Source organism: Dasypus novemcinctus, chromosome 21 (genome assembly GCF_030445035.2).
Source record: "Dasypus novemcinctus isolate mDasNov1 chromosome 21, mDasNov1.1.hap2, whole genome shotgun sequence".
NCBI classification, from domain to species: Eukaryota; Metazoa; Chordata; class Mammalia; order Cingulata; family Dasypodidae; genus Dasypus; species Dasypus novemcinctus.
In genome coordinates this window covers 40,666,317-40,682,380 of record NC_080693.1, presented here as the reverse complement: position 1 = coordinate 40,682,380, position 16,064 = coordinate 40,666,317, and the positions used below count along the sequence as shown (strand labels likewise).

The following is a 16,064-nucleotide window of genomic DNA, read 5'->3' as shown; positions in this document are numbered from 1 at the left end:
TAATGGGATATTTGGAGGAAATAATACTTTTTAAGCATCTGCTGTATGCTAGAGACTCTTGTAAACAGTTCAGGTTGTTTCATTTAGCCTTCACAATCATTCTGATATAGGTTTTAGAACTCCCAAACTTCCATTTTATGTATGAGAAACTAAGATTTAAAATGAAAAAAGAAAACTAGGTGCCAAATTCCTGACAAATAGCATAAGAGACATTAAAATTCTCATTCCTGGGGAGCAGTTGTAGCTCAAGTGGTTGAATGCCTGCTTCCCATGTACAAGGTCCTGGGTTTGATTCCCAGTACCTTCTAAAAACAAACAAAAAACCCAGCTCTCATTGGGGAGCCGATGTAGCTTGAGCACCTGCTTCCCATGTATGAGGTCCTGGCTTCAATCCCTGGTACCTCCTTAAAAATTACTAACTAAACTAACTAACTAACTAACTAACTAACTAAGTCATTCTTGTCTCTCTGCTGAAGTAGCACCCCCAAGACCTCATGTTTAGTAAGTGGCAGAGCAGTGATTCAAACCCAGGTTTTCGATTCCAAAGCTACCACTCAGAAGACAACTTGGCATATTAGAGTTCCTGCATTTTGAAATGTTGACCGTGCATCCTTTCGTACCTGTAACTTGAAAGAGGATTGGCATTTTGTAGTGTAGTGCAGCAGAGGTGGGCAGGTACCCGAACTTTGTTGTGGTTTGCTTGGGTACTCCAGTCACTGTGAGAACTTCTTGCTTTAGGTGAGCAGAGAGCTGTGGCTGAGGATGGGCTACGTGAGACTGAAGGTGGAGAGAAGAGATTCAATGCCACATGGCTTCAGCCTTCTCCAGAATGGAGAATGTGGGGTGGAGTTCAAGATATGAGATGAGGGCTATTGGATACTTGTTGCATGTCAGGCACTGTGCTTGGTGCTTCATATGTGTTAGCTCATTTGCACCTCACCACAACCTATGAAGTTATATCCTATTATTCCCATTTTACAGATGAAAACATTGCTCTTTTTATCTAAGGCAATAATTTCAAGGACCCTGCGGGTATATCACTGGTCTGTTGTGCAGTCAGACATTTTGCTGTTTTCATTATTTTACATGGAGAAATGCTGGAAACAACTGCTGAAGAAATGGCAAGATAATTAGCAAAAAGGGAATATAGAAAGACCCTTGTTTATTTTTTATTTTATTTTTAAATTTTATTTCTCTCCCCTTCCTCGCCCCCATTGTCTGCTCTCTGTGTCCATTCGCTGTGTGTTCTTCTGTATCTGCTTGCATTATCCAGCAGCATTGGGAAACTGCGTCTCTTTTGTTGCGTCATCTTGATGGGTCAGCTCTCTGTATGTGCAGTGCCACTCCTGGGCAGGCTGTGCTTTTTTTTTTTTCCTTCATGCAGGGCGCACTTCTTGCACATGGGGCACCCCTACGCAGGCATGCCTGTGTGGCATGGCACTCCTTGTGCACAGCAGCACTGCACCTGGGCCAACTTACCACATGGGTCAGGAAGCCCTGGGGATGGAACCCTGGACCCTCCATATGGTAGACGGATGCTCTCTCAGTTGAGTCATGTCCGCTTCCCTAGAAAGACCCTTGTTTAAACGAGTCAGGGGAAGCGGACTTGGCCAAATGGATAGGGCATCTGCCTACCACATGGGAGGTCTGCGGTTCAAACCCCAGGCCTCCTTGACCCTTGTGGAGCTGGCCCATGTGCAGCACTGATGCACGCAAGGAGTGCCCTCCCACGCAGGGGTGTCCCCTGCGTAGGGGAGCCCCACGTGCAAGTAGTGCGCCCTGTAAGGAGAGCTGCCCAGCGCGAATCAAAGTGCAGCCTGCCCAAGAATGGCACCACACACGCAGAGAGCTGACACAACAAGATGACGTACCAAAAAGAAACACAGATTTCCGGTGCTGCCGATAAGGATAGAAGCGGTCATAGAAGAACACACAGTGAATGGACACAGAGAGCAGAAAACTGGGGGGGGGGGGAGGGTAAGGGGAGAGAAATTTTTTTAAAAATCTTAAAAAAAAAGAAACGAGGCAGCATGAATTTGCAACAGGTTTGTTTGAACCTTTTTTTTTTTTTTTTTTTAATGTCAGCTATACTCTATGCAGTGGAAATAGGGAAAAAGGGAAAAGGACAGTGGTGGTGACTCAGGCTTGGGAATTGTTATGTTAAATATGACAAAAATTTGAGGAAACCAAGGGATCTAGACATTTCTCAGCCAGAAAAGAGAATGTAAAATGTGTGAGAAAATCACCCTCAAAGAAAGGAGAATAATAGGTGAAGATGGGAAGATACTCTATTTTTCTTTATGGTGGTTATCACCACCTGACATAAAAATGATTTGTTTATTGCCTATCTCCCAGATGGTACTAAGGAACAAAAACTTTGTTAATATTGTTTACAATTTATCCTCAGTGCCTAGAATAGTGATTAATACATAGTAAGTGGGAAGTAAAACTTTTTAAAGGGATGACAAATGAAGTTGAGAACAATTTGAAAAAAGAGGAAGTTGGCCTGAGACTTTCAGTTTTCATTACTTCCTGGTTGACAATTCAGTGCTAGATTTTCACTGAGAGTCCAATTCTTTATCAGCAGAATTGCTCAGAGCCAGAACTTTGGGGGCATAGAAGTGAGTCACAGGCCTTACCCTTAGGGAACTTACTGTATAATTAAGGAGACCCACATTTACAAGAAACTAATAGCAGCTGGGTGCATAAATTAAGTACTAGGGACTTGAGCATTGTTGGTAAATTGAGGCACAAGGTGAGAATTCTAGTTGGATCAAGGAAGGTTTGACTGATTTGCAAAGCAGTGGTTGAAATAAAGTCACCAGATATGAAGCAAATGCAATGAGTATTTGGGAACTGTGAGTAACCTGGTTGGCCGGAGTGTAGGATAGTTGTGAAGTAAGGGTGGAAAGAAAGTTGGGACCAGGCAGTGAAGGGCCTTGACTGCCATGGTAAGGAGTTTGTGGCCAGCAGACAACAGGGAGCCATCAGAAAATGAGCAAAGGAAAAACAACACTCGGTCCTGTTTCAGGTTGCAAAGTTGACTTTATTGGGAGGGTGGTTTGATGGAATGGTTAGAAGTATCAGTTAGGAAGCTCCGCATAGCTGGTGAGAAGTTAATCAAAGTCTGATAAAGGGTGATGGCAATAGGACTGAAAATTGTAGCTACCATTTAGCAATCAACTCTGTGCCAGGTCTCTGAAGTAGTTGTTATCTTGTTTCACAGATGGAAAATCTGAGACCCAGAGACACTAAGGCACTTAGCTTCTAAAGCATAGCAGGTAAGCAGCAGAGCAGAATTTGATACAAGTTCCATTTGGTTCCCAAAGCTTGCTCTTTTCCCAGTGTATCCCATTTTCCCCCAAGTGAAGGTAGATTTAATGTAGGAAGAGAAGGTTGAGTTGAAAATGACAGGTTTTAGGCCTGGGTACCTTGGAGTATGATGATGATGTAACTAAGGAACTTTTTTTATTCATTGGAAAATAAATGATTGAATATCTACCATATGTCAGGCATTGCCTGGGCTGGGGTGGCTGAAGGCAGCCATTCCTGCTTAGGAGGAAGCTTGTAGCCTGAAAGGAGAGGAGGACGGGCAAATACACAACCATACAATGAGACAAGAAGACTTCTGTAGTAAGAAGAGCTTTTGTGGGGGGGGGAGATTTTCCAGTTTGGATGGTAAAAGATGGTTATTGGTACAATATTTTCTTGGCATGAAAGTATGTGTTTTGTGTAATTCACAGCGAGTTTTGTGAATATTAAGAATCTCTTCTCCTATGTGAGAATTCTCCATTTGTAATTTCATGATTAAGTGGAACAATGTCCTTCAAGGTTTGGTATTTAACAGAGACTTGTAAAATGTGTTTTCTAGAAGTGATTGAATTGAAATGATTACACTGATTCTACTGTCTCTTTTTTCCCCATGATGATCAGTGTTTTCTGAATGCTCACTGGGTACAAGGACAGATAGCTTAAGGACTTTATAGAAAAAAACATAAGTAAGATGTGTCCCTGGCCTCTCAGTGTTTCCAGTCTTAGAGAGAAATGGCAGGCCCTGATTTTGTAACAAGCCAAATATCTCATCTGTACTGATAATACTTACATGTTATTTAGCAGTGGCTGACAATTGTGGATAGAGCTGGGAACCCAGCCTCTTTAATTGTTAAGGCCAGTTTGAGGAGGAAGAGGAGGTGGGCTTGGAAACATGGAAGAGACATTCAAATCTTTTTTTTTTTTTTTTAAAGATTTTTTATTTATTTATTTAATCCCCCCCCCCCCCAGCCCAGTTGTCTGTTCTCTGTGTCCATTTGCTGCGTCTTGTTTCTTTGTCCGCTTCTGTTTTCGTCAGCGGCAGGGGAAGTGTGGGCAGCGCCATTCCTGGGCAGGCTACACTCTCTTTCGAGCTGGGCGGCTCTCCCTAGGGGGCGCACCCCTACGCAGGGGACACCCCTGCGTGGCAGGGCACTCCTTGCGTGCATCAGCACTGCGCATGGGCCAGCTCCACACGGGTCAGGGAGGCTCGGGGTTTGAACCGTGGACCTCCCATGTGGTAGACAGACGCCCTAACCACTGGGCCAAGTCCATTTCCCGACATTGAAATCTTAGAGTGGAAAGAGAGCAGTGGTTCCTCGGTAATGGCAAAATCCCAGAGATGAGTCAGAGGGAAATAAAAGGTGACTTAATTTTGTGAGTGCCTACCATGTGCTAAGGTTTTATATACCTTATCTCACATAGTAAAAGAGTCCTTAGAAGTAGGCTAACCATCCCAACTTTACTGGTGAGGAATCTGATGCTCTGGGAAGTTATCTGTTTTGAATAAGTTCCCTTAGCTAGAAAGTGGCCAGGCAGGACTCAATCCTAATTGTGTCATTTCTCAGGCTGCCCTTTTTCCTCCAGCAGGAGAGAGGAAGGAATGCCTATGGGAAGGATAAGAAGGAGGGGGTGGGGGGAGCGGATTTGGCCCAACGGATGGGGCGTCCGCCTACCACATGGGGGGTCCAAGGTTCAAACCCCGGGCCTCCTGACCTGTGTGATGAGCTGGCCCATGCGCAGCGCTGATGCATGCAAGGAGTGCTGTGCCACGTAGGGGTGTCCCTGGTGTAGGGGAGCCCCACATGCAAGGAGTACACCTTGTAAGGAGTGCAGCCTGCCCAGGGTGGTGCTGCACACATGGAGAGCTGACACGCAAGATGACGCAACAAAAAAGAGACACAGATTCCTGCAGAAAAACACACAGTGAATGAACACAGAGAGTAGACAACTGGGGGCGGGGGGACAGGGAGAGAAATAAATAAATCCTTTAAAAAAAAAAAAAGAGGAGGGGGGTGGTTGGGGTGAGAAAGTGAAAATCACCAGGGAATACTGGTGGGGCTGGGGGGGGGGTGTGGAAGGGAAGAGAAGGGCAGCTTGGCAAAGGGGAACAAGCAAAACAACCATGTGGCATCTCTGCGGGACCTCTGCCAGCTTTTTGATACTGGGTGTATGAGTGTACTCTTGGCATTTCTGCAGGCACCTTGCTTCCATTACTTCATCTTTCATGCTACTTTGTTACTCAGTTGGTTTGAATCATTTTGGAGAATTTATACATACATATTTCCTTTGCTTATTCTGCCCACGTTTGTCGACAATCCTTTTTTCCTTTTCCTTTATTCTCTTCTGCCTCTGCACACTGGGATTTTAGCCTCGAGTGTTGTTATACTCCTTTAGGATTTGTTTCAGAAGCTGACTTACTTCAGAGACCCTAGTAAGGACAGGAGGGTACATAGAAGTACAGTTGCTGTCTTTGCATTCAGATCTTGCATCCAATAAGCCACACACATTTGAAGAAAGAATCCGAGGGTTGTTGGATCTGGCTGATTGAGCAGCTCAGGGCTTTATAATTGTGTTAATAAGCTCTAGGTCTCGTCAAACTGCATTGACTTAAGTAATGTTCCATGTCATGACCTATAGCTTTATGACACTGAAGGTTCTTCTTTTCATTTCCCAATAGGAAAGCTTTAGATACGAGTGGACCCGAAACACCCCAAAACATACATATCCACCTGAGTGATCATTGGTCCCAGAATTGTTATGATGCTAATGCAGCTGCATGTCCTTTTTAGTCAGTCTCTGAATATTTTTTTGTCTGATTGTAATTGTGTAGAGAATAAGGGAGCTTTTTTTTTTTTTTTTTTTTTTTAATGTGTCCCTTTGCAATGCCTTCTAAGTCTTAATTGCCAAAATTGGATGGTTACTCTATGAAGACACTTGGATCAAAACTATTTATAACTTTCTTAACTAAGCTGACTTTTTTTTAACCCCATACGAGAGTATCTCTGATCTAGACTGTGAGAATCTATTGGGTATTCTTTTTTAGTCCGAACAGCTTTTAGGCTTTCTCAGTTTAGAAAAGAGGAAGCAGAAATATTTAGGTTTAATATTTAAGTCACCACAGAATAAAAAGTTTTTAATTTACTTAAAGGATTAGTGAGAGTGCCTTTCACACACAATCTCAGTGTGCCTGGAAATTATCTTTCTTATGTGACTGTGACTCATTCTTGGCCAGAACAGAGCTCAGCTAGATGTCACTGTGCTTGCTCAGCCTCTGAGGCGAAAGGCCAAGAAATTTGCTTCCTGTGGGTTGAACAAGTCTTGTATTGCATGTGATTGTGTGAATTGCTGCTGTTAGGCAGTACCAGTTTGCATGTCAGATGCTTTACTCACCCGTTCTGAGACACACTGTGCTTTCACACACGAGAGCACCCTAATGTCCAGAGGCATTCCAATAAGTGTCTAAATATTTGTGTTGGATGTGGTCTTAGGCACCGCTGAATGCTCATGCTTTGAGTAGGCCTCCCTGTAGTGTAGTATGGGAGCCTGGGCACTGGCCTCAGTGGGTAGAGCACTGGATTGGGAGCTTGGAGATAGAAAGCCAGGCCTTTGAGTCAGTACTGCTGGAGGCTTGAATGGGACTGAGTTGTCAGGCATCCTTGCCTGGCGGAAAGCACCTGCTTGTGGGCATTAGACTCAGACCTTGAGTTTGAATCCTAACTCTGCTGCTTGCTGCCTGACCTGGAGAATGGTACTTAATCTTTCTAAGCCTCAGTTGCTTGTCTATGAAATAGGGAAGAGCGCTGATAACCTGCTTTTGGGTTGCTTTGACATTTAAATGATAAATTAGGTATAGCTCCATCAGGTAGTAGAGTCAGAATATAATTAATATAACATTAATAGTAACAATCACCACCACTATATAAGTTCTATGCATTTGCTGTTTTTGTCTCAGCAGTAAAGCCGAAGGAATCATAGTTTAGGATCAGAAAGCAGGATTTTTGAATCCTGGCTCTCATCCTTAACTAGTATTTTCTAGCAATACTAACGAAAGCATTTACATTTAGTGAAGACTTAAAATGTGTCAGGCCAAATACATTATCCCTTTAATTTTCACAATAACCCTATGAAGTATATACTATTGCCATTCCCATGTTACAGATGAAGAAATTGAGACTCAGAGAGGCTAGGTTACATACCCAAGATGACATTATAAAAAGCTGGAAGATTTAATTTAAATACAGGGCTTTCTAAATCTAAACCTGGTGATCTTAATAGCCTCAGTTTCATCATCAGTAAAATGAAGACAAAAATATAGATCTTGAATGAAATAAATGTAAATGCAAAGTGTCCTCATCATGGATACATAGCTACATACAGGTGGTCTGCCACCTCTAAGTGGTTTTGAACCTAAAATCTGCCAAGTAGCTTGTACCACAGATAAGGAGCTAGCTTAGTAAAAGTAGGCTTGGCAGCACTAAAGCTCCCATCCTACCCTGTGTCTTCTCTCGTTCTGATGTGGTTTCCTCTGCCTCTTGATCTAAGCAGCAGACCTGCTTGGACTGTAAGAAAAATTTCTGCATGACCTGTTCAAGCCAAGTGGGAACTGGGCCCCGCCTCTGTCTTCTCTGCCAGCGGTTCCGAGCTACAGCCTTTCAGCGGGAAGAGCTCATGAAGATGAAGGTGAAGGACCTGAGGGACTATCTCAGCCTCCATGACATCTCTACCGAAATGTGCCGGGAGAAGGAGGAGCTGGTGTTCTTGGTGCTTGGCCAGCAGCCTGTAATCTCCCAGGAGGGCAGGACTCGTGCCCCTATCTTGTCCCCAGACTTCCCCGAGCAGCAGGCCTTCTTGACCCAGCCTCACACCAGCACAGTACCTCCTACCTCACCCAACCTTCCTTCTTCACCTACACAAACCACCTCTGTTGGCCCAGCCCAGGCTCAGGAAAATCAGCAGGTACGGGCCCTTCTGCAGTCTCTGCCAATCTCTGCTGGTTTGAGGGCTCATTTTCCTCTCTACCTGCTTGTGGGGGTGGGATGTGAGGATAGGAGTTTGGTTCTGTGAGCCCTTTCTGCTTACTGATAAATGAAGTATTTTCTGGACATCAGATTAATGTCTGGGCTTTTTTAGAGAACATATGCACAGTACTGTTTTGTATGTGTGTATGTTTGATAGATCATCTCAGTTAGACTTAAAAATTCATTGTTCTAGAAATTTTGGGAAGACTTGCCATTAACTCTCTAAATTTGGTTCTGTTCCAAATTACTGTCCCATTTACTCTCCTTTGTTGTGGTCTTCCTTAGCTGGATAGGGAAATAGGTAGAGGCAAAAGAGAGTAGAGAAACACAGCGACGAAGACACAGAGATTACTTCTTGCACTGTTGACTGCTGGAGACAAGGAGCGGTTGGCACCCTTATTATGCTATAAGTGGCTTTAACCATTTTTTCCAGTGAGGTCTAGAAATGGAAAGCTAAGAGCACTTTGATTCAATCATATACCTGTAATGGGGAATACAGAGATGAGTAATACAGTGTCCCTGCCCTCAAAGAGCCTGCCTCTAAGAGGAATGATAGACATGGAAACCCACTATTGGAGGGAGGCCCTGTGGGCTTAACCATTGTGTGAGGAGTAGTGGCATCACACAGATGCACTTAAGTACCTTAGTGATCCTGCTCTTTATATGGCCGGACAATAGTGGGGGCTTAGGACACAGAAGATCTGGTTTATATATGTGTTTTGTCACTGATTCCTTAATCACTTAGGGCAAACTTTGAGCCTTCAACAATGAAATGGGGTTAGTAATCCCAGTTTATCCTGCTTGAATGTTGAGAGGATCAAATAGTGTGTTATCATGTATAAAGAACTTTGAGCTACTTAGAGCTAGTATACTGTTGGTATTGTTAGTTTCCATACATGATGTGGATAGCTGCTGCTCTTGTTTAGGATCACCTCCTTTGCCAGAACTGGACCCCCTAATTCAGGTCTTTATTGGAATTGAGACATAATGCCAATGGGATGGCATAATTTAACTGCAGTAAAAATCATTTAACTCCCTTGTTGGAATGGCGTGTTTTCTCCCCAGGTGGCATTTAACTCTTTCCAAAGTTCAGGCTGTCTCCTGGGCAGGTTTTACCTTCCTCTCTCCTTGCATTTTGAAGTACTTCTTTTTGTTTATGGGCAACTAGGAGAGGAGCTTGAGGAAGAAATTATTTTTCCTTAAGAACTTTCAGATGTTTTTCAATGAAAGGAGTAGTTTATACGCTTCCTATTATTGTCCAGAAATTTCCAGTTCATACCTACAAATCATACTGCGTACCAGATCTTATTGGCTATTTTACCTCTGAGGTTTTCAAAGGACCTTAGTGTCAGCTCAAATTCTGGTGAGAACTACATTTTACAAGCATCAAAACCATGCATGGGGAAGTTAAGGACCTTGTATGGGGTTAACTGACAAGTCTACAAGTGAGCTGCACCTAGAATGCAAATCTCTCCATAATACTTGCTACACCAGGGCTCTCTCCTTTACCTTTAATGTCCTAGCAACAGTTGCTAGGGAGGGAAGTGTGTGGAATAAGCAAAATTGTGGACAGGTATTAGTTGTAGATTAGATTTTGTTTTAGCCAGTGGGCAAACTGGAAGAAAGAACATGCTTTGCAGCATGAGATCCAGTTTCTCTTTCCAAGAAAAAAAAGGACTTATAAAAGCAATCTATTTAGAAATATAACTCCAAGGTAACATGATCCAAGAAGCCAGCGGGCATCACATCTAAGTAAAGAGAAAAAGTAGAGGTGTTGATGAAGGCATTATTTGGATATATCCCCATACATGTGTGCCTTGAGTGTGACCTTATTATCTCTTGGCATTATCTTGTCGTTTCTACTTTTCATTTTCATTGTAATTGTTTGCCCCTTCTTATTACCTCCATATTAATCTGAGATGAATGGCTGGGGCCAGTGGGTGATTTCTCCAGGTTATCCCTTTACTGGTGCTCCCAGGGCCCAGTGGGTAAGGGCCATGAGCTCAAACACCTCCTTGCTTCAAACTCACACCAGGCCCTTTGCTTGGAGAGAGCAGTGGGCAGGGGGATCTGGTTAAGGGTCAGAATTAAGGGTCAAGATTGTGACTTGAAATGGCAGTAGGATTGAGGGGGCTTACAGTTCTGACCACTCTTTGGCAAATTCTCTTAAAGGAGTACCCAGGAGGAATCTTTGGAGAAGACAGACTTCTAAGCAGGATGAAACTACTTAAGGACAGGCATTATCTTATAAATAGTCTTAGGCTAATAGATTCTTAGATGTATGAAAATAATTCACTAACCAAATTTCTAGGCAACTCTTAGTAATAGTGTGCCCTGTTGGTTGGAGCACATTTCTAGAATGTGAGAGCAGTGACTAGCCAGAGAGAGGGACTAGCATGATGAGGGTCTGCAGATTTTGTCTCATGACAAATTAGGGCCACAATGAGGTTCAGTTAAGGGAGCCAGGGAGGTTTAATGTGGAGAAGGGGAAAACACGATATGAACAGTATAGAAACAACAATGGATACTGGTTTGAGAGGCAGAAATAGGGACAATAGGTGGAAGTTAAGAGGAAGGGGTCAGTGTCAAGGAAAAACCTTATGAAATGTTCAAGCTGAGACTAAAATGACATTGAATGGTGGTGAATGCCATCCTGATGGTGGGCAGACTGAATGCATTTTTGTTAAAGAGAGCAGCTTTAGATCTAGTGAAGTCATTTTTTTGTTTCTCTGCCTGACAAAGATAGAATTAGAGGGCATGCTTTTGTAGCACTATTGTCAGACTGTCCAGGTTTCTGGGGGAGATGGGAATACTTTTTGGACATAGTGTGAGCTAGAAAGAGGCCCATGCTATGACCAGCCCCTGAGATAGCTCTGTGGATATGATGGCACCTTTCTCTTCCCACAGGCCAATGGCCATGTGTCTCAAGACCAAGAGGAACCCATCTACCTGGAGAGCACAGCCAGAGTGCCTGCTGAGGATGAGACCCAGGTGGGGCCTCTGTTGGGAATTTGCCTGTGCCTTTGATCTTTCCTGGTATTCTTAGGGTATTAGAAGGAATCTCTCAAACACTCAGAGGTGAAAAGAGAAGAATCAGTCTATGATGATAATCCTGAAATTCTATTTTCAGGGGTGGAGTTGTAGTAGTATATTCCAGATTAACCCTGGAAGCTGTCAGATTGTTCAAGAAGCATTGTGAGGTCACAGCGGAGACTGGTAAACCTCATGGCCCACTATGTTTCCAGTCTCTTGATTTTCAGAGCTGCCAAAAGGAAGGTTTGTGCTGCTGCTGTGCAAATGACTTTCTTTTTTTCTCTTGCTTCTAGCACATAGCACACAGTAACCATTGTCAGGGGAAAGAGGTCAGATAATCAGGAGAAAGATGAGAGGAAGTTCAAGCCTCAGCCATGGTAGGGGCAGTACCATGACGGGCTGACGTGGTAGGGGCTAGTCTTTCAGCGTCACAGGGCTATCGTGAATTTGTGCATGGAGAAGAGCTTGCGGGGGAAATCTGCCTTTTTTGTACAAAAGCAAAACTCTCTCCAAAGAAGAGAGGAGAGCCAGCATCAGGCTAGGTTTCACGTGCTACCACATTTAATCATCACAGGAACCTTGTGTGGTAGGTACTGTTCTCTCTCCTTTACAGAGGGGCAGACAGGCTCAGACTGGTAAGCAATTTGCCCAATATTTAGGATTAATTATTGGAGTCAAGATTCAAAGTTAGTGCCACCTACTCTATCTATTATAGCTGTATTAGTGCTCCTTCTTCTCTATCACACTGATTGGTTATGTGAATATTTGCAGCTTTCTGTGCCTGAGCACAGAACTGTGGGTCAGGAAAAGACTGGTTTGTTTTTAATACGAAGCATCGTACTATACTCTGTCTGCCTCTGTTACTACCCTTCTTGAGGTATGTCACCAAAAGAATGGGGTGATGAGTGCTCTAGGGTCCTTGAAGAGAGAGGTTGGGCAAGTAAAAGTTGAGCCCACTGTTCTCGCCTTTGGTTTTGCAGTCCATCGACTCAGAGGATTGCTTTGTGCCCGGCCGGAGGGCTTCTCTGTCTGACCTGACCAATCTGGAAGATATTGAAGCGCTGACTGTGCGGCAGCTTAAAGAGATCCTGGCTCGCAACTTTGTCAATTACAAGGGCTGCTGTGAGAAATGGGAGCTGATGGAGAGGGTCACTCGGCTGTATAAGGATCAAAAAGGACTCCAGCACCTGGGTGAGGGGCTTGTCTGCTTGGTAGCTGCAGAGTTCTGGAGTGTTTGCTGATACTCTAAAGCATGACATCATTGACTTGACTCCATCTCCATGCTTTCATCCAAGGAGGGCACCACTGTATATGTATGCACCCATTTAATAATAGCTATCATCTATGATTTGAGTGCCAGGACTGGCTAGGCATTTTATACATATATTTAATCCTCAGAGCAACCTATGAAATTTGGTATTATTAATACCACCTTTTATTATGGAGCTTGGATTTAAACTGAGGATTTCCTGGTTTCAAATCCATGTTCTTTCCCACCAAAGTTTACTCTATCTATTGTACCACTATCTCTAAACCACACTTACACTGTTCGGGTATTAGGAAACGGATCTTTTCATACATGAGGAGAATATATCTGTTCTCCTGCAGTTGGGCTTTTCCTTTTGTTCATTTCCCAAAGCATTTTACATGGCATCATTTTCAGGAGGCCAGTAAGATATCTGGGTCTGTGGTCAAATAAGCTTGGGAAAAAACACTATATCCCCGTTACTGATTCATGGTAGGTATTATATTAAAGGCAGAGAAGCCTATAGAAGAGAAAAACATAATTTAGTGTTTCGAACCCAGCATTTCCTGAAATTATTTCACCAAGCCCTCACCTTCCCCTCCTGTCCTCAACTGATTTAGCTCCTGCAGAACAACATTTTGATTTCCTAACAGTGGTTGAAATTAGATTACAGGTTCTTTATCAGTAGGTCAAATTCATCAGAGTTAGGGGAGTCTGACTATTCACCTGTCACAGACTGAGACCTACTAAGGCGAAGACTCAGTCTTTGGGATTGTCCTGAGAATCTCCCTATAGTTGAGAGGACCCGGAACAGAAAAGAGGGCTCCGCATGTGAACTTGATCCAGATTCCCTCATTGACTGAAACATCTAAGTTGTCAGTCTTTCTTGATGTTAATGCAGGTTTCAAAAGCAATAGAAAAGATTATTGTGCTTCTGTGGTATCCTTCCTACTTGGCAGTTTTGTTACGCAAACCAAAGAGGTGCCAGCAGGAGCTGAATGTGACTTCTTAGCAGGTAGAACAAGTGAGGGGGGAGGGTGAGTATCTGTGTGGGGCCTTGACAAGCCTGTTTCCCAGCAAAGAAGCAGTCAGAAATAAACTCAAGATGGTGGGAACCTTTCCTTATGCCGTCATGTCGTAATATATTAAGACATCTTTTTTTTCCTTTTCAGTGTGTGGTGCTGAAGATCAAAATGGTATGTAGTTGTTTCTGTTTGAGAATGGGCTTAGCCTCTTCTCTCTTCTATCCTTCACCTCCTTCAAACCAGATCTCTGTTAACAGTCTAAGAATACCGAGCATGTGGGTATCACAGAAAGAGGGTGTGTGGGAAATTCAGTGAGAACCAGGATATCTCCGCGTCCTCAGAAATTGTCATTCTTCCTAGCTTCATGAAGGGAAAAGAAAGGCAACACACCTAGGGGCAGGCCCATTTTTGCAAGTGTCTGCTGTCAGAGCTCAGAAGCCAGCATTTATAAAAGATTTAACAAAGCCCATAGTGGCATGTGTTGCACTCAGTTCATTTTTCATAATCCTGGTGCCTTGGTACTCTTCCCCTATACCTTTCACTCACTTTTGGTTTGTTGGGTAGAGAGGGTTTCTGGGTACACCTTTAGGTCAATTATTAGGGGTGTTTATAGCTGCTGGTACCAACCAAAAAGAAAGGGTAGTGATCTGTAAGAGCCTTGTTTGTTCAGGTTTGAGCAGTGGTTAAAATTGCTCTGGAGATGGACTAGGAAAGGTGTCACATATAGTGCTCTCTGGGCACAACATGCCTATCCCACCTTAGCTGCTTGCTGTGCAACTGCCTGTATGTTAAAGACTACCACTGGGCTTTTGGGTACCCCTGGAACATACAGCAGGAATCCTGATTGGATCTGAGGATCATTCTCAAATAAGCTTTAAGTTTTTGAAAGCTACAAGGCTATGTGGTTAGGTGCTCTTCTCCCCCAAAATCTTTCTCAGAGTAGTGTTGGGGCCAACAGAGCATTTTAAAACTTTCTCGGAAGGCTTCCCAAATTTATTACTTAGTATAGTGACCTTTTCCTTAGAATGGGGCAGAATTTTATATCAGATGAATTCTGGAGAGTTGAGCCTTTCTCTTGTCTCCCAAACCATGTGGACTTCTGTTCCCACACTCTACCTGTACCAAGATCCGGCTAATCCACTCAGGTGCCTTCCTTTTTTCCTTTCTGATTCCCTGGGATAATGTTGATACCTCAGTTGATGAGTTTGTTACTCCTGAGAGAAGTAATACGTAGTTGAATTTCTATAAATAATTCTAGCTCAATTTAAGTATTTGTACAGTTCAGTTCCTTTCAAACCTTCCCTGTAGTACCAACAGCTCCTTAAAGGAGGTAAATAGGTTTCACAACTTTTCTCAGCCAGTCTTCCTCTTAAGGGAAGTATTTCTTTTCTCTTTTTGAATAGTCCTGAAAGGATATAAGAGAAGTACAGAAGGAACAGGGTGTGGGATAATTCCCTCGTGGAGTGGCTAAGCCCCACCCAAATGCTAGAGGTGATGACTTGTGAGGCCAGTTCCCCATTTATGGCTCTCTGGTTCAGGCTACCATTTAAGACAGATTGGGGATTGCTTTAGGATATCAAGGTTTTTCTGTTTGTGCAGATAAACTGGGAGGCTCCCAGCCATGCTCATTGTTTCCCACTACCCCAACCAGCCAGGTAGCATTTATTGAGAACTGTCCCTGCAGTGGGCAGCTAATACTATTTTGATAGTGTCTCTGCCTTCAGGACACTTATCCAGGAGGTCATACTGCCCTTGGGGCTGTGGGGTCAGCCTGCCTGGGTTCGAATCCTAGCTCCTTTGCTTACCAGCTGTGTGCTCCTGGATAAGCCACTTAACTCTTTGGTCTCAGTTGCCTCATCTGTAAAATGATAGTAACAAGTATATCTACTTCACAGTTTTTGTGAGAATTCAGTGAGTTAACATATGTGAGGCTCTTAGGACCCTGCCTGGCTCATGATAAACATTTAGTGAATGTTAACTGTTACCATTCCCCTGGAAAGCACTCTTTTTTTTTTTTAAGATTTATTTATTTATTTCTCTCCCCTCCCCCCCCATCCTGGTTGTCTGTTCTCTGTGTCTATTTGCTGTGCCTTCTTCTTCGTCCGCTTCTGTTGTTGTCAGCGGCACGGGAATCTGTGTTTCTTTTTGTTGCGTCATCTTGTTGTGTCAGCTCTCCGTGTGTGCGGTGCCATTCCTGGGCAGGCTGCACTTTCTTTTGCACTGGGCGGCTCTCCTTACGGCGCACACTCCTTGGCGCACACTCCTTGCACGTGGGGCTCCCCTACGCGGGGGATACCCCTGCGTGGCACGGCACTCCTTGCGTGCATCAGCACTGCGGATGGGCCAGCTGCATACCGTTCAAGGAGGCCCGGGGTTTGAACCGCGGACCTAACCACTGGGCCAAGTCCGCTGCCCGGCGCTGTTTTATTA

The 16,064-nt window shown here is 43.8% G+C and overlaps 1 protein-coding gene across 17 annotated transcripts in view; it reads left to right on the top strand.

The window, feature by feature from the left end:
- The window catches only part of RFFL (ring finger and FYVE like domain containing E3 ubiquitin protein ligase), a 75,747-nt gene that overhangs the window by 56,171 nt on the left and 3,512 nt on the right, over positions 1-16,064 (top strand). For 11 of the 17 annotated variants that reach the window (XM_058283163.2, XM_071210509.1, XM_071210508.1 and 8 more), the window contains 4 exons: positions 7,858-8,268; positions 11,238-11,321; positions 12,344-12,554; positions 13,782-13,805. In XM_058283163.2, coding sequence (XP_058139146.1) covers positions 7,858-8,268; positions 11,238-11,321; positions 12,344-12,554; positions 13,782-13,805 — 730 coding nt within the window. Of the gene's footprint in view, positions 1-3,224; positions 3,282-7,857; positions 8,269-11,237; positions 11,322-12,343; positions 12,555-13,781; positions 13,806-16,064 lie in introns of those variants that run through there. The other 6 variants (XM_071210515.1, XM_071210516.1, XM_071210514.1 and 3 more) reach the window with 3 other exon arrangements.